The sequence below is a fragment of the Podarcis erhardii genome, assembly GCF_964252035.2.
Source record: "Podarcis erhardii genome assembly, chromosome: 9".
Lineage (NCBI taxonomy): Eukaryota > Metazoa > Chordata > Lepidosauria > Squamata > Lacertidae > Podarcis > Podarcis erhardii.
In genome coordinates this window covers 6,614,260-6,637,176 of record NC_138512.1, presented here as the reverse complement: position 1 = coordinate 6,637,176, position 22,917 = coordinate 6,614,260, and the positions used below count along the sequence as shown (strand labels likewise).

The 22,917-nt window shown below is 43.8% G+C and overlaps 1 protein-coding gene across 1 annotated transcript; it reads left to right on the top strand.

Moving 5' to 3' along the window:
- The first annotated feature begins 1,013 nt into the window (after positions 1-1,013).
- Positions 1,014-19,838, top strand: FKBP4 (FKBP prolyl isomerase 4). Its single transcript, XM_081876382.1, has 10 exons — positions 1,014-1,178; positions 9,256-9,400; positions 11,212-11,354; positions 12,193-12,313; positions 13,009-13,165; positions 13,384-13,474; positions 15,346-15,429; positions 16,502-16,687; positions 18,230-18,469; positions 19,169-19,838. Exons 1-10 carry the CDS (start codon positions 1,071-1,073, stop codon positions 19,259-19,261), a joined length of 1,368 nt encoding a protein of 455 aa, XP_081732508.1. The 5' UTR covers positions 1,014-1,070; the 3' UTR covers positions 19,262-19,838.
- Positions 19,839-22,917: the final 3,079 nt, after the last annotated feature.

Here is a 22,917-nt window from a genome sequence, read left to right as displayed (position 1 = left end):
GTGATTTTCATGAAACAAGTATGCTTTGCCCAAAAAAGGTTGAAAGGTTAAGAATGGACCTGTGGAACTAATTAAGTTCGTAACCAGAGGTACCACTGTAGTCTTAACTCAGAAGTTGCCTGAGCATTGATAACTGTTTGGTCACTCTATCCCTTGATTAAAAGTCACTTTTTTTCTGAAAACTGACCAACTGAGGTCAATTGAGGAGTCACAGAGACACGAACAGGTAAGAAGGGGCAAGAGAGAAGCTACTAATTAAGGAACAAGAGCTCTGAAAAGCCTCTAGCACCAGTCTTCATTATGTAGGCTGGTGCCACAATTGTGTTTTAAGACAAAAACTGCCAAAAATGTTTTAGAAAGGATGGAAAAGTAACATGGGAATCACCAGGATATAACACATTGCTGATGTCATCAGAATTTCCTGATAATGATTAAAGGATGTTATTTCAAATTAAACAGCATGGAAGCAGTCTTATTTTGCACAACTAAATTCTGGATTTCTAAAGATTATACTCCCCAATTTTTTTAACATTTTCTAATGGTGGCGTGCCTCGTGATTTTTTTTCATGAAACAAGTGTGCCTTTGCCCCAAAAAGGTCGAAAAACACTGCCCTAAGAGGCAACCCCAAGTGTTTCCGATAGAAGAACACTCAAGCGGCGCATAAATTTCATGACAGAAATAAAGGAGCGGGTGGCAGCGGAGCCCTCAGACGCGCAGCGGAGGGGCGGACCGGGAGGAGAGGCAGGCGGCCCTTCGCGGGGGCGACGCGGGCGCTTCCCCGCCTCCCGCCGCCGCGGCCTGCGCTCCCTCAGGCGCCGCCTCCCTTTCTGGAAACTTCTCCGCCTCCTCCGCTCGGCCCGCCCGCCCGTCCGAGGGGGCGCTCGAGAGGCGAGCGCGGGCCCGGCTGCCGAGCGGAGAGCCGAGAGGAAGCAGGCCCAGCGCCTCGACGGAGGAGGAGCCGCCGCCGCCGTTGCCGCCCAGCGCCGCCCGGCGAGCCCCGGATCGCCGAGGGAGAGAAGCGGCCCGTGCTTGCCCGCCCGCGCGCCAGCTCGGAGCCGCGGAGGCCGCCATGACCGCCGAGGAGGGCAAGGCCGAGGCCATGAGCGCCGCGCCGCCTCAGGAGGGAGAAGCGGCGGCCGTGGACGTCACCCCCGGCCGCGACGGCGGAGTCCTCAAGGTAAGCGCTCCGAGCTGGCGGCCCCGAGGCCTCCTGCGGCGGGGAAAGCCGGACAACAGCCCCGCGGAGCAGGACAGCCGCGGTGACGCCTCCCGCCGCCCCGCACGTGAGAGCGGGAGAGGCCTTGGAAGCACGCGCGCCCACGGATCCCGGGAGGCGAGGCCCAGCGAATTCCCGGGAAGGGGCGCCCCGAGTGTGGTAGAAGATGGTCTGGAAGGTGCTCGAGACGCGGTTCAGGTTGCTCCCGGGAGGGAAGGGTCAAACTCGGGCTTCCCATCCATTTCAGTCTTTAGGCTCAAGAACTGGCGGAGTAGCAGCAGAGTGCCTCTGAGCATGTGCAGAATGCCCTTCTCGCCCCCGATTTGTATCCCAGCAACTTTTCCTGGCCTGCGCTTTTAACAACATGAGAATGAGGGTACCATGTGTGTCTCCCCCGTCCTACACAGTCACTTCCCTCCCTAAATTTCTGTATTGCCAAGATAGCTCTTACCTGTCACTAAATGGCCACCCTACTAGATACTGTTGATTTTATTCACCCTACATGTATATTCCCCAAGTGATAGATAGATAGATAGATAGATAGATAGATAGATAGATCATCCAGTGTTTCCCAACCTTGGGTCTCCAGCTGCTTTTGGACTACAACTCCCATCATCCCTAGCTAGCAGTACCAGTGGTCAGGGATGGTGGGAAATGTAGTCCGAAAACAGCTAGAGACCAAAGGTTGGGAAACATTCTAATCAATCACTTGGGGCAGCTTACAACAAATTGAAATCACAGTATTACCCTGAAACAAAAACATTATGCAGTAAAATACAATGCAGGAAAAGGGGGTGTAACAGATAAAAACCGACACAGTAAGCAGCCTTGGCAAGATAATGCACCTAGGGAGCAGCCTCACAGGTCACAGGAACTTGGTCTTTACTTTTTCCTGGAATGCCAGGATCACCTCAGACCACTGAGTGTGTATGGATGGATGAGGGGGTAGTGACACCTAAATTAAGACATGGCTTGCAAAGGAATGAAGTGCATATTGGTAAGGGTTGGTATAATTGCTTCTCTTGGTGGTGCCTTATGTTTCTTTAATATCCACTTAACTGTGTGTTGCACACAGGTAGGCCCTGCCATGACCAACTACAAGTTTCCTACAACACTACTTTCCGGAGGGGTAGGCAGTTACCAGATCACATCATGCACAAGAGGCTTGATTCTTCTCAGTGGTTACATATCGGCTTCTGTGTTAGAATAAAATAGTGCAGACCACAGAGAAGCCTTTTCTTTGCTGTGCAGAATACAGACCCTTGTGAGCAGGCCGGAGAGTTGCATATGCATCAGGTTGCTGAACCACTCTGGGTGGTAGCAAAAGAATATTGTGTTTTGCTTTAGCTTTTATTTAAACTTATATTTTATAGGTTCCTTAAAATTAGTAGAAATCAAAAAACAAAGCTCGGATGGACGATTGATGTATTTCTATTTCCAATTATTGCCTGCAAATTAAACATGCAAAGTATTTGCAATCTATTGTAAGCCGTTTTGTGATCTTCAGGTGCAGGGCAGTATAGAAATATCATTATCTTTATTGTAAGAAGCTGTTTATATTACTGTTCTTTAGATAGAAATTGAAGTTGACTCACCCAAAATTTACAGAGGTTGGGATTTGATCTAGTTCAGATCCAAGTCTCATTTCTTCATCAGTGTGCCTATTGTAGTGATATTATGACACCTGACAAGTATGAACCTTTGTGAATCACAATTTGAAAATGAAACTAAAAGTTAACCACTGCAGTCTTTTGTGGAATGACATAAACTAAGACGCGCGTGCCTTAAACTGAAATTATATCCCTTAAAACTGCAGACATCAAAATAAACCCAGAGCTTGAAAGGCATGCAACAGTTTCTAGGGAATATGGACTGTGCCTTTTTTATTGCAGTTGTTTTAGATTAGTGTGTTAAAGGGCAGCACCAGGAACTGGGGTCAGAAACAGACTGGCAGCCAGTGAAGAGTTGCACATCCACTTTCTGCACTCGCTGCAGTTTCTGATCTGTCTTCAAGGATAGCTCCATCATACAGTGCATTTCAGTACAGTGGTACCTCGGGTTACAAATACCTCGGGTTACAAACACTTCGGGTTACAGACTCCGCTAACCTGGAAGTAGTACCTCGGGTTAAGATCTTTGTCCCAGGATGATTTCAGAAATCACGCGGCAGTGGGAGGCCCCATTAGCTCAAGTGGTACCTCAGGTTAAGAACGGTTTCAGGTTAAGAATGGACCTCTGGAACTAATTAAGTTCGTAACCAGAGTTACCACTGTAGTCTTAGCTCAGAAGTTGCCTGAGCATTGATAACTGGTCACTCTATTCCTTGATTAAAAGTCACTTTTTTCTGAAAACCAACCAACTCAAGTCAATTGAGGAGTCACAGAGACATGAACAGGTAAGAAGGGGCAAGAGAGAAGCTACTAATTAAGGAACAATAGCTCTGAAAAGCCTCTAGCACCAGTCTTCATTATGTAGGCTGGTGCCACAATTGTGTTTTAAGACAAAAATTGCCAAAAATGTTTTAGAAAGGATGGAAAAGTAACATGGGAATCACCAGGATATAACACATTGCTGATGTCATCAGAATTTCCTGTAAAAACATAATGATTAAAGGATGTTATTTCAAATTAAATAGCATGGAAGCAGTCTTATTTTGCAAAACTAAATTCTGGATTTCTAAAGATTATACTCCCCAAAAGGGGATTAGGGAGCAAAAAAGTCAAAAAAGGCCTAGTATTTTATTTTATGACAATAGAACAGATCAAATTGTAAAGGAATGGGCTGCTATACGGAATCATAGGAGTTGGAAGGGATCCTAAGGGTCCTCTAGCCCAACCCCCTGCAATGCAAGAATCTCAACTAAAGCATCCATGACAGCGGGCCATACAACCCTCTGTTTAAAAACCTCCCAAGGAATAAGAGTTCTACACTTTCCCATACAGTGGTACCTTGGGTTAAGTATTTAATTCGTTCCGGAGGTCCGTTCTTAACCTGAAACTGTTCTTAACCTGAAGCACGACTTTAGCTAATGGGGCCTCCTGCTTCCGCCGCGCCGCCAGAGCATGATTTCTGTTCCCATCCTGCAGCAAAGTTCTTAACCTGAAGCACTAATTCTGGGTTAGCAGAGTCTGTAACCTGAAGCGTATGTAACCTGAGGTGTCTGTTCCACTGCCACTGTTGGTTCCACCAATTGCAGCAACCCCCTCTCCGTAGACCCCATAACTACCAAAATGTAGCAGATCCCACCTCTCTGTGTAACACCATGCTCAAAAACCTCCACGGGTTATCTAAGGTAAAATTTTGAGACTCAGGCAGAAGTTGAACAAATAAGAAAGATTTGTTTTACAGAACAAAGTTGGCAGAACAAATGATGTGTCAGGAAATGATTAACTTAATAATTATGCTAAATATCGTGGATGCTACAGGGTTCTAAACAAAGTAGTGAATGCACAGCTTTTAAACTTCAGTTGCTTATTTTCAGTTACTACTCTTCAGTTAGGTGTTACAGGTTTCTAGACTAGAAAGTAAATGTTCAACTTATTTCTAGTTAGGTTACTTCAATTTCTTAAAACGTAATGGCATAGGTGTTAAATGCATTTGTTCTTAAACAAGGTCAGTTTTTGTCAGTTTCCCAACCTTCTACCAATCACACTCGTGAGGTACTTCTGGCAGTATAACAAACCCGGGGGGTCACCACACCCCTCTTAACTTCTCGTTCTAGAATATCTCTCTCCTCCTGACTGAAATGAGACTCCTTGTATGGGGGTACACTGGTACCTTGGTTATCAAACTTGATCTGTTCCAGAAGCCCGTTCCAAAACCAAAGTGTCCCAAAACCAAGGCCCTCTTTCCCATAGAAAGTAATGCAAAACGGATTAATCTCTTCCAGACTTTTAAAGGCAACCCCTAAAAGAGCAATTTAAGATGAATTTTACTATCTAACGAGACCATTGATTCATAAAATGAAAGCAATAAACAATGTACTATAAAATAAATAATGCAGTATTGTAGATGATAAAAATTTAATTTAATTTTTTTTCTTACCTGCACTGATGATAGTCATTGTTTGGATGGGGTGGGGCTTTTATCTATTTCAGCAGTCACACAATCAATCAATCAGTAGCTGAACTGGGTTCCACACAGTCACAAAATCAAATTAACCAAAAAAGCCTCAAAAACAAAAACGCCAAAAAAAAAAAAAAAAGCAAAAACAAAAGCACCAAACTTAATCTGTTCCGGAAGTCCTTTTGACTTCCGAAATGTTCGAAAACTAAGACGCAGCTTCTGTTTGGTGCAGGCGCCCAGGAAACAATAGCCAACAGCCGCATTGGGCATTCGGCTTCTGAAAAGCATTCAAAAACCAGAACAATTACTTCTGGGTTTTCGGCATTTGGGAACCAAGGTGTTTGAATGCCAAGGCGTTTGAGAACCAAGGTCTTTTTTCCACTTTCAGTTTCTCAAGTTGTTTAGTGGCAGGGAACAACAACAAAAAGGATATCAGGATATAGGAATATATTCTGATATATTCCATATATCCCTCCTATACAAGGATATAGGAATTCCTTTCCTACTGTCCATTGTGATCTTTATTGTTTTTTTCCACAACAGACGGTGGTACTCACAGAGTTTCAAATTATAGATTTCCCCCAGCAGATGGAGGGGGCTGGTCTCCCATTACAGTTTCCTGTCCCTAACATATTTTGAAGGGTTTTAAAAAGAGAGGGTGCAGTTCTTTTCTTTCTTATAAGGTGATTATGTGGTGTTTGGGCATGAGGGCATTCTCCTCGACTTGCCAGCTCATTATAACTTCTATGCAGGGCATAGACAGCAGAAAAATGGCTTTGATCCAAGCGTCTTGAGGTTAACTTCCAGATCAGTCTTATCTCCAGATTGATTTAAGAGTCAGGCTATTTGACTATTAGCAATCACCATGTGATTATCTTCTGACAGTTGGAGCTAGTGGAACAATTTCCAAACCCCTATGCCTCTCTCCCAGAAGCCAGTGTCCCTTTTTGATGGGTGGTTTCCATTTTGGGAGATTGGTAAGTTCTGGATGGGGTTGCACTCCCTCTGAAGGATGCTCCTGGATACATCTTTGTCAGTAGAGGCCCAGGTGTCCTCTGTGGCTATGAAGGCCTTTTACCAGCCTCATCTGGTTTGACAGCTAGCGCCATTCCTGGACGTGAATAGCCTGGCCACTGTTGTCCATGCTTTGGCTGGCTATAAAAGGTAAAGGGACCCCTGACAGTTAAGTCCAGTCGCAAACAACTCTGGGGTTGCGGCGCTCATCTTGCTTTGCTGGCTGAGGGAGCCGACGTTTGTCCACAGTTTTTCCAGTTCATGTGGCCAGCATGACTAAGCCGCTTCCGGCAAACCAGAGCAGCGCACAGAAACACTGTTTTACCTTCCCGCCAGAGCAGTATCTATTTATCTACAGTGGTACCTTGGGTTAAGAATTTAATTCGTTCTGGAGATCCGTTCTTAACCTGAAACTGTTCTTAACCTGAGGTACCACTTTAGCTAATGGGACCTCCCGCTGCTGCTGCACTGCCACCGCGTGATTTCTGTTCTCATCCTGAAGCAAAGTTCTTAACCCGAGGTGCTACTTCCGGGTTAGCGGAGTCTGTAACCTGAAGCGTCTGTAACCCGAGGTACCACTGTACTTGCACTTTGACAATGGGAGCTTACCCCATCGCGGGGATTCAAACCGCCAACCTTCTGATCGGCAAACCCAAGAGGCTCTGTGGTTTGGACCACAGCGCCACCCATGCCCCCCTGGCTGGATAAATGTGCTGTTATGTGGGGCTGCCCTGGGGTCTGGTTTGGAAGCTCCAGCTGGTGCAGAACATGGTGGTCAGACGGCTGCTGGGAGCTGCTGGTTGGCAACATGTGACACCATTGTTAAAAGAACTGCCCAGGCTGCCTATCTGCAAATGAGTCAGGTTCAAGGTTCTTGTATTGATTTATAAAGCCCTTTGATTGATATATATGTCAATCATGATACAGTGGCATACAAATATTTTTTAAATAAACAAACCCTTCAAGCATTCAAGTGCATTCTCTGTGGGTTATTTATTCCTTAGTACAGTGATACCTCAGGTTAAGTACTTAATTCGTTCTGGAGGTCCATTCTTAACCTGAAACTGTTCTTAACCTGAAGCACCACTTTAGCTAATGGGGCCTCCTGCTGCTGCCATGCCACCAGAGCCCCATTTTTGTTCTCATCCTGAAGCAAAGTTCTTAACCTGAAGCACTATTTCTGGGTTAGCGGAGTCTGTAACCTGAAGCATATGTAACCTGAGGTACCACTGTATATTTTCTTCACCGTGAAACAGATGTTTAAAGAGCAGTTGCTTGAGTGAGTCTGAATACCTTAAAAATTCCCAGAAAGCACTACATTTGTAGATACCAGAGTGAATGGCACCTGCTGTTTCCCAAACTCTTACCTGTGTTAATGACTGTGAGCACAAAAGAGGGTAAGAGTTCTGCTTTTATTAACATGGATTGTGGAAACAGAACTTAGTATGCTTAGTATAATTGGAAGACAGGGAATGGGAAGCCCACCCTATTTCTTTCTTTTCAGCCTCTTTTTTATATCTTACTTTCTTATGGTTCCTTTTTCTTTTTCCTCCTCCTTGTTGTACTTACGTTTTGTTCTGTAATTTGAAGTTCCCTATCTCCAGATGAAGGGCCCTCTGTGAGGGGCAAGGCAAAGAGGATCTCCCAGAGTGAGAGGCTGGGGGAAGAGGGGGAGGCTCCCAGGTGAGAGCTGGAAGGGCTCACTTTTCTGTGTGTGGAATAAGGGTTAAGACTGAATTTTGATAGAGGACTTTGTAAGTTCATTTTCATCTTCCTTTGCTCATCTTTCCCATCTTTTTCTTGTTTAAATTAGTGTGATTTTTATTGTATCTTATGTGGAAAACTTTCAATAAAAATTGATTTTTTAAAAAGAACTTACTCTGTGCTTATTCTAATTGATAAATACTAAATTTAAGCAGCACACTGTAAAAATCCAGCAGTTCTGGCTGCTGGCACGTCTTTAGTGCTGGAGCTGTTGGTGACAGAGTGCTCCTTTTGTACATGTATTCCTTCTCTATGTGCACACCTGTCAGTCTGGAGAAAAGTCAGTGAAGAATAACTTTTTTTTTTGAGCTGATGAACCTGTGTAATAGTAATCATTGGTTGCTTAAGTTTGCAAGGGGAGGGGATCAGCTGCTGTAGAGTTTGTTTGTGGAAATCTTCAGCTCATGTCCCAGAGCAGCCATGGCTCCCTACGCAGCCATGAAGCTCACTTGTGGTAGTCAATCTTGGTTTAGCCTACTTTGTAGAGCTTTGCAGAAATTAAATTATGATACCACCACCCCTAGAAAAAAAATGTACAAGGCACAAACATTGTACTTTTCTCCCATTTACATGAGATCCAGTTCTTAGTTTGACTACACTGACTGTATAAAGTAGTCATAGCTGAAGAGTCATGTTAGAGGGCTCTACTTGGACAGATGTCCATTTAACAGCTGTGCTGTTCCAAAAACATTTGTAATTCCTGAATAGTTCAAAGGTGGACTAAACATCACTATAAAACTGAGCTGAAGCTCTGACAGTGGAATGATCTAAGTAGAGAAGGGAGTGTTGCTAGTTTCTTTAATATGGTTTTATGTATTTATCATCACAATTTTCTCATGCAGAAGATCTGATCACAAAATCTCATTTTATAGTGAGGGTTTGTGAACTGAAGCCTAGTAACTTAGAGGTGCCGTTAGCTGCAGTCAAGATGTCTTAAATCTTTAACAGCAGGAAATGGAATTTTGCAGTGTTGATTACATTCAAGAACAGTGAAGCACAACCCTTTAACACTTGTTCAATGAATAAAATGCTGTAAGTGGTAAAACTAGTATCAGATGGCATTGCCACAGCAATCTGTAACATCTTTCTTAACAAACTTGGTAGCATGGCTTCCTAGTAGTTCATATAAATATTGTTTTGTTTCCCCCACTAGTTCCCAGTAGTTCATATAAATATTGTTTTGTTTCCCCCACAGGTTATCAAGAAAGAAGGGACAGGGACAGAATCACCCATGATTGGTGATAAAGTGACTGTTCACTATAGTGGGTGGCTTCTAGATGGCACAAAGTTTGACTCAAGCCGGGACAGAAAGGACAAGTTCTCGTTTGACTTCGGCAAAGGTAGTGTGTTCTATGCCTTGTACACAATAACATGATCTCTTCAATAGCATTTTTTAAAAATGATGCATTTCATATTCCATATTAAATGATGATCCTCTTCTTAACTTGCAGTGTAATATGTTCGTTGTCCTACACTTTTGTATAGAATTGCCTTCTCATTATGGGAACAGAATTTAATTGTTATGTGGTTTCATAAATACAGTTGAATAGAAGCCACAATAGCATATGCAGGTTCGCTTTCACCATTGTTGTTTGTCGGGAATGCCCCACAGGCTATTTTCACTTGTTGCTCTGTTAAATAGAAATGTATCAAGCTAATGTGATGAGTATAAATTGTTAGGCACAACTACAGTTTGCACAAATATAAGTGTAATGAAGTATAGTATGTACAAAAAGCTTCTTTGGCCAGGGACAGTTTTGAGCATAGAAGTGATGAGGTTCTTAAGGTGAACCCAACTATTTCCCCTCAGCAGAGTTCCATTTTTTATGTTTAATGCCTCAGATACATGTCTGGATCTCTGCAGAGGTAAAATCAGCTTGAATGGAGGGTGGTTATTTGGAGCAGGAAAAGCAGCTTTCTGGGACAGAGTTACCACATTTTTCACTCTATAGGACCACAGGAGTGGGAGAACAGGAAAAAAAATTTTTTTCTTGTTCTCCCCCTCAAAAACAAGGTGTGTTCAAGAGCAGGTTGGGGAACAGCGCAAAGGCTGCGCGCAGCCTTGCCACTGCCCCCAAAGCTTGTGGGGCTGGCGGTGGGGGGAAGCGCTGCTTTCCCCCACCGCCAACCTCAAAGATCCCTGAAGCCTTTGGAGCGCAGCTTCGGGGACAGCCTTTGAAGCCTCCGCAGGGCGGTGGGGTGCCTTCACCCCGCCGCCCTGCGGAGGCTTTGCGCAGCCATCCCGAAGCTAGAACAGCTTTGGGCTGCAGGCTGCTGTCCGCAGGCTTGCAGAGAGCTGCCTGAAGCCCGGGGTGTGCAGCGCCGCGCTCCCCGGGCTTCAGGCTGCAGGCAGCTATCTCCTGCTGGTCTCCGCAGGCTTGCAGATAGCTGCCAGCAGCCCGAAGCCCGGGGAGTGCACCGACCCCTCTCGCTCTCCAGGCTTCAGCGAAAGCCTGCATTCGCTCCATAGGATGCACACACTTTCCCCCTTCATTTTTGGAGGGGGAAAAGTGTGTCCTATAGAGCGAAAAATACGGTAAGTACCTATTCCACCCTGCTGCCATGGGTGAGGTTCCATTGATGGAGAAAGAGGTAACAGCCATACCTCTAGAGATCTTTGGGAGAAAGTCCTGTTTCCAGAGAGAAGAAGGTTCTGAAGTCCTTATTCTGTTCTAGTCTCCATTACTGTGACAGCAGAACTGAGCTTACAATTTCTGTTGTTTTAAAGTACTTGCCACAATTATTGTTCTCTTAAAGCAGAGTTTCCCAAACTTGGGTCTCCTTCTGTTTTTGGACTACAACTCCCATCATCCCTAGCTAGCAGAAACAATGACCTGGGATCAGCTTTCCAAAAACAGCTGGAGTTCCAAATTTGGGAAACCCTTTTTTAAAGTATTCCAGTATTTTTAGTCATAATCTGTGAACTTTCTTTTCACTTTTTCTTCTTCAACATTCCTAATATGGATAGACAAGTGTCAAAGAGGTGTCCTGATTCTTTAGTTCAGTTGGAGTTTGTGACCTGCTTTGGGGCTTATCCCTGCAATGTCTTTGCTTTTTGCTAGCAGAGAGAATGTGAATAAATGACTACTGATGACAGCAGCTTCTTACAGGTGCTTGCTTTTTAGTAATGTGGCCAAATTCTTCTTTTTAGGTGAAGTCATCAAAGCTTGGGACATCACTGTGGGAACTATGAAACTTGGAGAACTTTGTCAAATAACTTGCAAACCAGAATATGCCTATGGCTCTGCTGGCAGCCCCCCTAAGATACCTCCGAATGCCACACTGATTTTTGAGGTAAGCCAGGGAGGCTGTTCTTTCATCTGTAGCAGAAGCAGGAGAACTGCTGTCCAAAGCAGCTGTACATGTTTGCCAAGGCTAAAAGCTGAACAGCTGGTGCCAAAGGCAGCAGAATCAATGAGTCCCTGTAGATATGGAACTTGGTTGGCGAAAATAGAACAATATTTGAAGAGTACAGGCCCAGACCTTTGTTGTAAGAAATGAAATAACAGATTTATTCATTCAAGTTTACTGCTGTAAGTATAAAACCAAATTCAGAAATAAAACAGAAAAGTTGACCAAGTGATAGAGTAAAAGATCTCAATGTAATTAAAACAGAGAATCTTAGAGTCTTCAAAATGTCTTTCCAGTAAAAATGGTTTAGTCAGCCATACAAACTGCAAGAGAAGCTGCTGAAAAGAGAGTTCAGTTTGAGGGCGCTGCCTTTTGCCTTCCTGCACCTGCATGTGAAGCAGAACTGATGGTCTTAGCATGTGGTAATGGAAAGGGACTCAAGTGGGAAGAGGCATTCTCCTAGGTACCCAGTCCAATATTGTATTAGCTGAATACTCCTTTCATAGTTCTGGTCAGTGGATTGGCTTTTGAAGAATTCATTGGTTTTTTCCTTGTTCATTTTTATTTTAACTTCATTTGGTATCATACCTGTTCAAATTACAGTATCTGTTTCAATTCTCCACCTTGGTTTTAAAGGAGGATTACTTAAATCAATAATAATAATAATAAGGCCTCTTCAGATAATGCTACTTTTCCTCCTACTTTTCTGTGATAAAGTCAACCCTTCAGAATTTCACCATGGGCTAAATCTGAATTTGCATTATTTTGTTCATTCCTCTAGATAGAGCTGTTTGAGTTCAAGGGTAAAGACCTCACAGATGATGAAGATGGTGGAATTATCCGAAGAATTCGTAAGAAGGGAGAAGGCTACTCCAAACCCAACGAGGGAGCTATGGTAGAGAGTAAGTAGCAGTAAAAAGATGAGGGATGGGGATGTTGACGCAGGTCCCACAACAGACACTTTTTATGCATTTGGGAGCGTGAATAAGTTTCTAAGTGCATTAACTCCTTAAACCAGAAGTTTTTTGTTCTGTTATCAAAGAACTTCCTTCAAAAAAAGAAAAGAAAATGGCATTATGTTAAAATTAGTATCTGAAGTCCTGCTCTCCTGGTCTCAGCTAACAGGCATCTATGGTGACCCTGCATTGGAAGACTGTTCCCAGGAAAAAAAAGACCTTTCTTTGTTGGCTTTGGCAGAATGGGGAACATGTGGCCCTCCAAAGGTCCCCCAACTACCATCAGTCCCAGCTAGCATAGCTGATGGTTAGGGATTACAGAAATTGTATATGGAGACATTTTTGTTCCAGTCCATGTTTGGGTAATTTTATGGGGCTGAGTTTTTATAATTGTTCGGCTTTTACTATTTTTAATGTTGTATTGTTAACTGCTTTAATAATCTGGAATTTTAGTGTACCATTACTTTTTGTTGACTGTGTTGCAAGCATGGTTTGGCTGTATTAAGTAACTATACCCCTGTCTCCTCTCATACCATGCTAGATAAACATGCTTAGTATTGATATAGTGCTTTAAACTGCTGAGAGAGGATAATATATATAATCCCAGTAATCCCGTCTAAACATGCCATTTTTTGTATCAGTTGAGGTGGAAGGTCGGCATGGAGACAGACTATTTGACAAACGGGAGCTGCGGTTTGAAGTAGGAGAGGGAGAAAACTATGACCTTCCTCCTGGCGTGGACAAAGCACTTCAGAAAATGGATAAGTTGGAAGAGTCCGTGGTGTATCTCAAGCCCAGGTATACGCCTTGCTTTGGAGCAGTCCTAACACACCACTTTCTTGGGTGCTTGAGGCACAGACTATTGTTGCCACTGCAAACAGGCTCAGCTTTGGGGATTGGGTATATCTGTAGGCAGTCTTATGAGGTCGCTTATTTAGAGGTGGGTGATGTGATGCCTTTCGAAGGAGGAAAAACAAGCAGATCTGGATCTTAGAAGCGTCTCATTTCTTTCACAGCTATGGTTTTGGAAGTGCTGGAAAACCAAAATTTCAGATCCCTCCAGATGCAGAGCTACAGTATGAAATCAAACTTAAAAGTTTTGAAAAGGTAAGCAAAGGAGGGGTTTCTTCTAATGAAAAGGAGATAGAAAGAGGGTTCACGTTAATCCATCCATGACAGGATGTGTGTGGCAAAAGAAATAGAAATGTATTACAATAACTTGCATAAAATGAAGCTACAATATACTTTCCCAACTTTTATTATTTTTATTGATTTAAACTTGTTTGTTCCATGTGAACTTACTATTGTTTTTTGTTGTAATATATCTGGAGCAGGTTAGGGTGGGGATGGTTTTAAAAATCCGCTGCTACAACCTTTGGAATCCCTGGTGAAGGGTGGGAATGGCCTCATCCTGTTTGGGGGGTGGGTTTTTGATACCGCCAGCTATGCACATCGTTCCACAATGGAAAGCCACAGCACATCAAAAGGTTTCATGGAGAGCAGCATTGAAAGGGAAGACCAGAAGCTCAATAACTGGTGACAGCTTTTCAGCTTTTGTAGTCAGTCAGGAATGTTTCCCTCGCTCTCTCCCACACTGTGAGATTTCAGTTGCAAACTCTGGGACAGAAAATTTCCACTTGGTTGCAAAGGGGGCGCTCTTGCGTTGCAAAATGCAACTGGAACCCAGTTAGTTTTGAACACTGGTTTGATTTCACCCCCAGAGGCACACTCCCATGTCTTTCGAGACAGATGGATGCCAACAGCAATTATACTTAATGAATGTATAAAGTTTTCTTTAAAAAATTAATAAATCAAGGTTGCTCTTAATCCTGTCTTCCTTTCTGATTGATACCGGAATGTTCTGGAGGAATTTCCAGCTGATATGGCTGGTTCCCTGCCAGTCTGAGTCTCATAGTGGAACGGTGGTGTCATGACTCAGTGACCAGGATAAACGAATCAGAAGCGTTAGGGTTAATGTCTGAGGAACTGGAGCAGAGGTCTGTTGAACCTAACAGACAGGAGGCTGCTGAACCAGTTCCCACACACCAAAGCCAGGACCCTCACAAACCCCTTTCCTTGGTCTTCATAAACCAAGTTTCTCCCACACTTACCTCGCCAGCACAGGGAATGTACCTTAGTAGGAGGCCAGTGAGTAAAGGAGACGCATCACTTTTCAAGCCAGAGCTATGTCTGCTCTCCCCAGGTCACACCAACATGAACCCTGTTATGCATCCTCTTAACTGTTTTCACCAGAGTGAAGTATGTCATTAAACTGTGATCATGCCTCTTGCCTGCACTGGAGAATGGAAGGATGTGTTGGGGAGGGGGTGCTATTGTGTGGCTGGAATGTATTCTTCTGTACAAAAGGCAAGAGTCACATTTCAGCATTTGTCTAAAAACTGGAAGAAAGGAAGATTGGTAGAACTCCCTGGGAAAGGACTTCTACAACTGCCTTATCTATCACACATAAAATTAAATTGTATGATATAGCAGTTGTCAAATTTAGGCTGCAATCGCGTAGTTGTATACCTTGGAGCAAGTGCTATTGAACTCAGTAGGACTTCTGAGTAAACATGGATGCAATTGCACTGTTAAGTAATAAATAATATATCCTTGAAATATTATCATCTCACATTTCAAATCAGTAGTTTTTAGAAATGATAAATTTATGCTGTTTGCAGCATCGGAATACGAGACGTACAGACATAGCTCAAGAGATGTATTATTCCTCTGACTTACATTTAACCAGTCCTGAATGTGGTGACTAGAGGTTACCCTTACTTTCTGTTTCCATTTTCTTGTGCCACACCGTCAGTGTGTGGTTTATGGCCAGCAGTAGAGGCAGTAAACTGACGTGTGTATCTGCTTGCCTGGTGCCTCTCCACTTTACACTTCTATACAGTTATATGCCATTCTTCCATAGACGCCTTGTCTTCAAAAAAGCACCCCGTTGATTGGTTTCTTTTTTGTCTGGACAGGCTAAGGAGTCGTGGGAGATGAACACCAATGAAAAGTTGGAACAAGGGTCCATTGCAAAGGAAAAGGGCACTCAGTATTTCAAAGTGAGTGTAATAGGGGATTTCAAACACCCCTGGTAGATACTGAAGTAATGTTGAGTGTGTCATATCTTTTGATTTGCATTCCTTCAGGTCAGTCTGAAACAGTGTGGGAATTGGTCTAAGCATTGGCTCTCCTGGCAAACTCACAGCTATCCAACAAGAATGTAAAAGATGCATGTACTGACAGAGGCCATCCCAGTAGGGGAGCCACTACTAAGCAATACTATTCCACCTGTTTTGTTTTTTTAAAAAACAATGTTTTAATTCATTGTTCCAAAGATGTTTTGGAGAGCAATGATAGCCCTTTCCCTTACACCCCTGTGCTGTGTGTCTGGGACCTATTTACTTTGGTCTTCCTGTGCCAGAAGTGTGTCATTTAAGGTCCCGGAAATTGCCAACAAGGCTGAACAGTTGAGGAACATACACTACTCTGCTTCTGTGGCAATTATTTTTTTAGTTGGTCAATACAACCAATTGGGAGCAATTGGGAGTCAGAAATCCTTGCTGACTTACTGCAAATCACCCAGAGATCTACTAGTAAATCCTAATGTTCCTTTTATCTACCCTGATCTACACTGTAAGGTGGATTAGCGTTAAATGCCACTCTGTCCATTATGCAAGGAGAAACTAAGGAGTCAAGGAATATATCATAATTGCCATGAGTGCTAGGGAAGAGGTGGGTGCAACAAGAGATAGATATGCAATATGTTGAGCTGACCTACTCATAGCAGGGATTGGGGGGGAAAAGTGCCCTTCCAGATGTTGGATTCCAACCTCTGTCAGCCCAAGTCGGCAGAGCCAGTTGTCAGAGATGATGAGTGTGATAGTCTAGCTTTCCCGAGACACCTGGTTAATGCTTCTTTTCCACAATCATAGTTGAGGTAGAATTCACGTTCTGCCCAACTAACCATGCACGGCTACCTGCAACTAAAGCTACATTAGAATTTTTGCCCTATTCTAGCTTCAGTTGAACATAATGGTGGCATTATGTCAGCCTGCCTGCTGGGGATCTGCTGGGTAGGGAATATGGCCCTCTAATCCATTTGAGTCTGATGCCATACTGATTGCATTCCAGGAGGGAAAATACAAACGGGCAGCATTACAATACAAGAAGATAGTGTCATGGCTGGAACATGAAACAGGACTCTCAGATGCAGAGGAAGCAAAGGCCGAGAGCTTGAGACTTGCTGCCCATCTGAACCTGGCCATGTGCCATCTGAAGCTGAAGGAGTATTCCCAGGCCTTGGAGAACTGCAACAAGGTAAGCAGCACTTTAGATATCCAGGAGTGCAGGCAGGAGTGTCAGCCAGTAATAGCAAGCTTCCCGGGCTGTGCTGTGCTTGAAAATGTGCAAAGGATACCCAAATGGTACCCTTTATTGGACTGGTGATATAGTGTGTATGTGGGTTTAAAATAATTAAATCCTTTTATTTGTGAAGCTGTTTTCAGACCAGTTGGTTTTCCAGCTAACACAGCGGCTACTGCACTCCTGTGACATGAAAAACTGAGTTGCAAAAGCTGGAAATGGGAATACTATTCCATAAAACTTTTATTAATTGTATATTCATGGCCTATGCCAAGTAGGGGAACTTGAGAAGAACTCACTAGCTTATCTCTTTTCTCTTCTCTTATTGTATCCCCAGTATGTGCAAATACCTCCCTGCTGATATAGAAGAGGATAAACAAACTAGTGTCATATGTGAACAGCTTTCCAAAGCTTGATTGAGCCCCTAAAACTGCCCTAACCCTACTAGTTACAGAATGGATGCCCAGGCAGATTGTGTGCTGTCTGACTCAGAACACCCCTTCCCCCAACATATTCCCACTCCCCAACTGCTGTAAAACTAAATGAAGGGGAGGCGGGAAGCTAAGAACAGCCTTTGTAATCTGGGCATTTGTGTGGGGAAATGGCTGAAAGTCGCTCAGTGACTGGGAAAGGGTGGTGAGCCAAAAAACAGTCAGAGATGGAAAGTTAAGCAGCCACTTTCTCCCCCAAACTCTTGTTTTGGCTGTTCAATTCTCGACACCCAAAAGCTGCTTTTAAAGCTGCTTTTGCTTTAAAATGGTTTGGGAGAAGATGCTTACACCGTACCCAGTTTAGGCCCTTGCCCCCCATTAGCCACTGATAAACCACTTCTCCATGAATTTGACTAATCTTTTTTACCTTGAATCTATCTAAGCTAATGGTCATTGCACCTTGTGAGTGAGTTGTGAATAGCGTAGATGGAGTCAAATAATGAGAAGGCAGATTGACAGCTGAGAGGTCTATCCACCCATAGTAACTATAATGGCAGAACCTATACGTTGGAAGACCAAGGAGCAAATAGAAGCAGCAGGGGAAGAGATTCATGCTGATCATCTGGCTGGTCACTGCTGAGAACAGTATGCTAAAATAGCCTCATGCAGCAGAGCAGTTCTTTTTCTGTATCAATACTTTTCTTCCCAGTCCCCCAAGCAAGCACATTCTTCCTCTTTTCTCTTTGCTGCTGCTCCCTCCCTCCCTCCTTCTTTGGATAAGTGAGGCTGCTGCTGTATCTCATCCCCTCCCTCTCTAAGGCTGCTGAGCTGTATCTGTCACACATAAACCTTTAAGACGTTTTAGGTCTCTTACTGGAGTTCTCCACCACATTTTGTGAGCCTAGGTTATAACAAGTACATTATGCTACATTTTGTGTTGAAACACTACATTTCCTTTAAGTGCACGCTTCAAAAGCACCAGAGATGTCTAGCTGTATGTTCTCATGATGATGTTTGGATATTTTTCCTAATATTTTTTCTTTACCTTGTCTCACCTGCCTGCCAGGCTCTGGAGCTAGACAGCAGCAACGAGAAAGGCCTTTTCCGCCGTGGGGAGGCTGAGTTGGCTGTCAATGACTATGAACTAGCCAGAGCAGATTTCCAGAAGGTGCTGCAGCTCTACCCAAGCAACAAAGCAGCCAAAGCGCAGCTAATAATTTGTCAGCAAAAGATCCGTGAGCAGCATGAGAGAGAAAAAAAGATGTATGCCAACATGTTTCAAAGACTTGCAGGCAAGGAAGCAAAGGTAAGCAGGAGTGTTCTGCAGAATCACACCAAGTTTTCACCAGTAAACAAAATAGTCTTGTCTTCACGCAAACTTGTATACTATAAGAGGGCGATTTCATTTTTCTCTATGGATTGTCAGTGCTTCAGCAGTTTTCCTAAAATACATTCCTCTTGGAACATATTTAGGTGCTCCCAAGCCATTCCTTACTTTTAAACCCTCTTAAGTCCCCAGCTCCCTGGGTGGTCATGGGATGAGGGTGGTTATTTTTTCCTCTCTTGAAAAAGTACCTTAAGCTACAGGAAGAATTTGGAAGAGGGACACTCTTTCCCATTCCATCTTTCAGCTCTTGGTGCTGAACATCTACTGGATCCAACTTCTATCCAGATCCCTTGAAAGAGTGAAGTGTGTGACCCACTATCTCCTTTTGGGTGGGGGAGCTGATCCAGGGGAGGGGGGAAGTGATCATAGGAGATGGGACTTGCAGCACTTGCTCAAAAATTAAAATGTGCTCTCAGGCCTCAGGTTGTCTCAGGTTGACAGCTCCTGATTTAAGCCCTCTGTTAAATTGTTTCATAACTCTTCAATTTGGATTATATTCCTTTGGTTTAGAAGATTACTGTATCAAAAACTGGGGAACCCTGCTTTAATAACACTCAAGCAACTTAAGAGGTGAGATTCCTTCTTACCGTATTTTCCTCTGCCATATCTTTTCCGTAGGTGGAAGCTGATGCAGTCTGCAGAGAAGAGACAGAAATGAAAGATGACAAACAGAATGGAGTTGAAGAAAAAGCAGATGATGTAGAAGCTTGAAGCTGAAATGCAGTTCTGTTAGTTTTGTAAAACTGAAGAATTTCCAGTGAACTAGACCTTTATTTTTCTATCTGATTGAATAAGAGGCAGGGGCTGGGGCTATGGTGCTGCTTTATGTCTGTCTGCATAGGAAATGTGAGTGGCAGAGCAGACCTGGAGTAATCTTAGGGACGTTATTTATTCAATCATGCATTCTGACTTGGTTGCTCTTGATCTTGGGAATTCTATCAGGATCATTTCCTCCTTAGTTCCATTTTGTTTTTTCACTGACATCTCTCTTGGGTTCCACTTTAATCTAATCCCAAATCCCACTCTTCACTTTGTTTCTTTGGCCTTTTTTTAAAGTAATCATCTTACCCACAATAAGGTAATTGTATGGGAGACTTATGAACAAACAAAACCACTATGTCCCTTCTACTATAGCCTCATCCTGTCTTATTTCCTCTGTCAACACAAGCATCCTTCTCCCATGGGCAAGTGTTGTCACCTTTCTTGTAATGCCTCCCCTTTTGCACATTGCTGAAGATTAAGACTGTGAGGTCCAAAGCTTGAGCAATAAAGTACCAAAAGAAAAGAAGGAAGTGTTGAGTAGATGCCATGTTCTGTAAAACTTTGAATTAAACTACCACGAGGCGTTCACACAGCATCCATAAAAACAGTGCTGAAACACACCAGCCAGAGAGCAACACCTGTATACTAGCCATGAATGGAAAGATGCAATTCTTGCACATCAGGAGCAACCAATGCCCACCCCCAGTGTCCTTGGAAAGAATAGTAAATTGTGATACAGTGCCCTGTGGAGGCATTTGCCAGGCAATGGCTGCAAACCAGGCTAGGAACTCCACCAGTCCCTGTGGCAGTAGTATTTCAAAAACAAAAAACGAACTGAGGAAGGAAACCTGTGTTGCCAACCCCATCCTACATAATTATACTGGTCATCCCTTAAAAAATGTTTTAAAAATCATTACACTTATGCAGCTGTGTAATGGGGCTGTGAGGGAGGGAGGCACAATACTGGAGTGTATGGTGGTGTGCCATGCTTTACTGCAGAATCGATGAAATATTGGGGTCCATTCGGTTTTGAGTGGGGAAAATGGGATGGCAGTGTGCGGGACAATCTCCCCTGGGTTAAATTGGAGTATGTTGATTTATACTAGCTCCTTTTTCATCTTTGTTGTAGGAGCAACATCTGAAGAAGATTATGTCTCACTTGTTCCCCATGTGTATTAGGTCTGGCCTAATACACATGAGCCTAGCACACATTTTCAGGCAAACGGGTCTGCCATCCTGTTTTAACACAATAAGCTCAAATTAAATCTTAACATTTATTGAACCCAAGCATTTAGCATGCACGGGAGAAACAGCAGATGGGAATTCAAGTGCCACCAGGAGGAAGAGGGACATACGCCACCACTTAACTCCCCCCCCCCCCACCAAATGTCAGGAACAATAGATAGGAGGCTCCTGGAACTCAACCCCATATTACAAGCTCTACAGAACAACTCCCTTAGCACCAGCCAGAGTTGCAGACAGGTATCATACGTGGAGCATTTGTGAATGCACCCAGCTCCAACACCCAGTTGTCATCACCAGGCACCAAGGGCTGCTTATTTTTTATGTGTAAGGGGTGCCTGGCTCAAATTTAGGGCCAAAGGCCTTTCTGCCTGTTAGGCTAGCCCTGCTGGGTAGCATCCCAGCATAACTCATTGCCCAGACCCCTCCTCATGACTGAACAACAAGAAAAGCAGTGCTCACCCCACATCTGCCCCTTAAAAGGCTGGTCCCTAACCATACTGCTCATCTGACTGAAGAAAGCAGATGCCTCTGGCCTGAGCCCACCAGGCTGCTGCCTCCTTGCAGCCACATCCTGGGTTCAGCTGAAGCCACAGTCTATTAGGGCACCGCATGTGGTCCACCATATGTTGTGGGGCTCAAACTCCCCAGACAGCATCGCCAAAGGGGGATGAGTTGCAGTCCAACAACCTCTGACCGGCTCCTGATTCCCCACCCACCCATATGCCAAGGTGGAGGGGGCAACCCCTGTCTATCATTCTCCTACAATAAAGCTTATATTGTGGTGGTGTTTTTTCAAATTTTATTTTTAAATTTCAAACTCAGATTGAAATTTAGATAGAAGAAGGGGTAGGATATCTGAACTCTTATGTTTTAAGTCCTAGCTTTATAAGTCCCAGTCACAGATGCACCCTTCTTTGGCGATCCCTCGTAGCCAAGTAAGGTTGTCTTCCATGAACACGGTTTTAACAGTGAGTCCATAAGTGACTGGAGGCTAATTCTGGATCCACACATCCTTCCACAGTGGGGACGTAGGTTTCCGGGCAGGAGTTGATCACGGTGAGGGTTTGCCAAACGTGCCTTCCTCTGAGCATGTTTCTCCCTTTCGTCCTGAGTTCGAGCGTCTTGAAAGTCCACAGCACCTTTGGTAAAGGCTGTTCTCCAACTGGAGCGCTCACAGGCCAGTGTTTATACTAGATTTTTTTAGATTTGCCTTGAGACAATCTTTAAACCTCTTTTGTTGACCACCAGCATTATGCTTTCCATTTTTAAGTTCAGAATAGCGATAATCAGGCACCCGCAGAACATGACCAGTTCAACAAAGTTGATGTTGAAGAATCATTGCTTCAACACTGGTGGTCTTTGCTTCTTCCAGTACACTGGTATTAATTTGCCAGTCTTCCCAAGTGATGTGTAAAATATTTTGGAGACACCGTTGACGGAACCTTTCGAGGAGTTGGAGATGGCATTAATAAGTGGTCCATGTTTCACAAGCATACAGTAAAGTTGGTAGTACAATAGCTTTGTAAACAAGCATTTTGGTTTCCCTGTGTATGTCCCGGTCCTCAAACACTCTGCACTTCAATTGGGAGAAAGCCGCACTTGCAGAGCTCAGGCGATGCTGGATTTCAGCATCAATGTTGACCCTTGTGGAAAAATAACTGCCTAGGTAGGAGAAATGATGGACATTTTCCAATGTTACACCATTGAGTTGAATTTGTGGTGCTGCAGAGGGGTTATTTTGTACTTGCTGGTGCAGCACTTTGGTTTTTTGGATGTTGAGCGACAGGCCAATCTTTTTGTAAGGTTCTGTGAAGATATTTAGGATGGTTTGGAGGTCATCCTCTGAGCGTGCACACACTAAGTTGTCATCAGCATACTGAAGCTCTATGACGGAAGTTACCTTACTCTTTGCTTTCAGCCTGCTCAGATTGAAGAGCTTCCTTTCCATCTGTTCGATACAGTGGTACCTCGGGTTAAGTACTCAATTCATTACGAAAGTCCGTTCTTAACCTGAAACTGTTCTTAACCTGAAGCACCATTTTAGCTAATGAGGCATCCTGCTGCTGCCAAGCCGCCAGAGCATGATTTCCGTTCTCATCCTGAAGCAAAGTTCTTAACCCGAGGTCCTATTTCTGGGTTAGCGGAGTCAGGAACCTGAAGCATATGTAACCCGAGGTACCACTGAAGCGTATGTAACCCGAGGTACCACTGTAGATGATTTCTACCCCAGTAGTGAGTTTCCCTTCAACAAAGTCATGGCAATGAAAATAATGAATAGAGTTGGGGCAATAACACAACCCTGTTTAACATGTGATCCCACTGTGAATGGTTCACTTTGAGAGCCATTGTAATCTGCGATT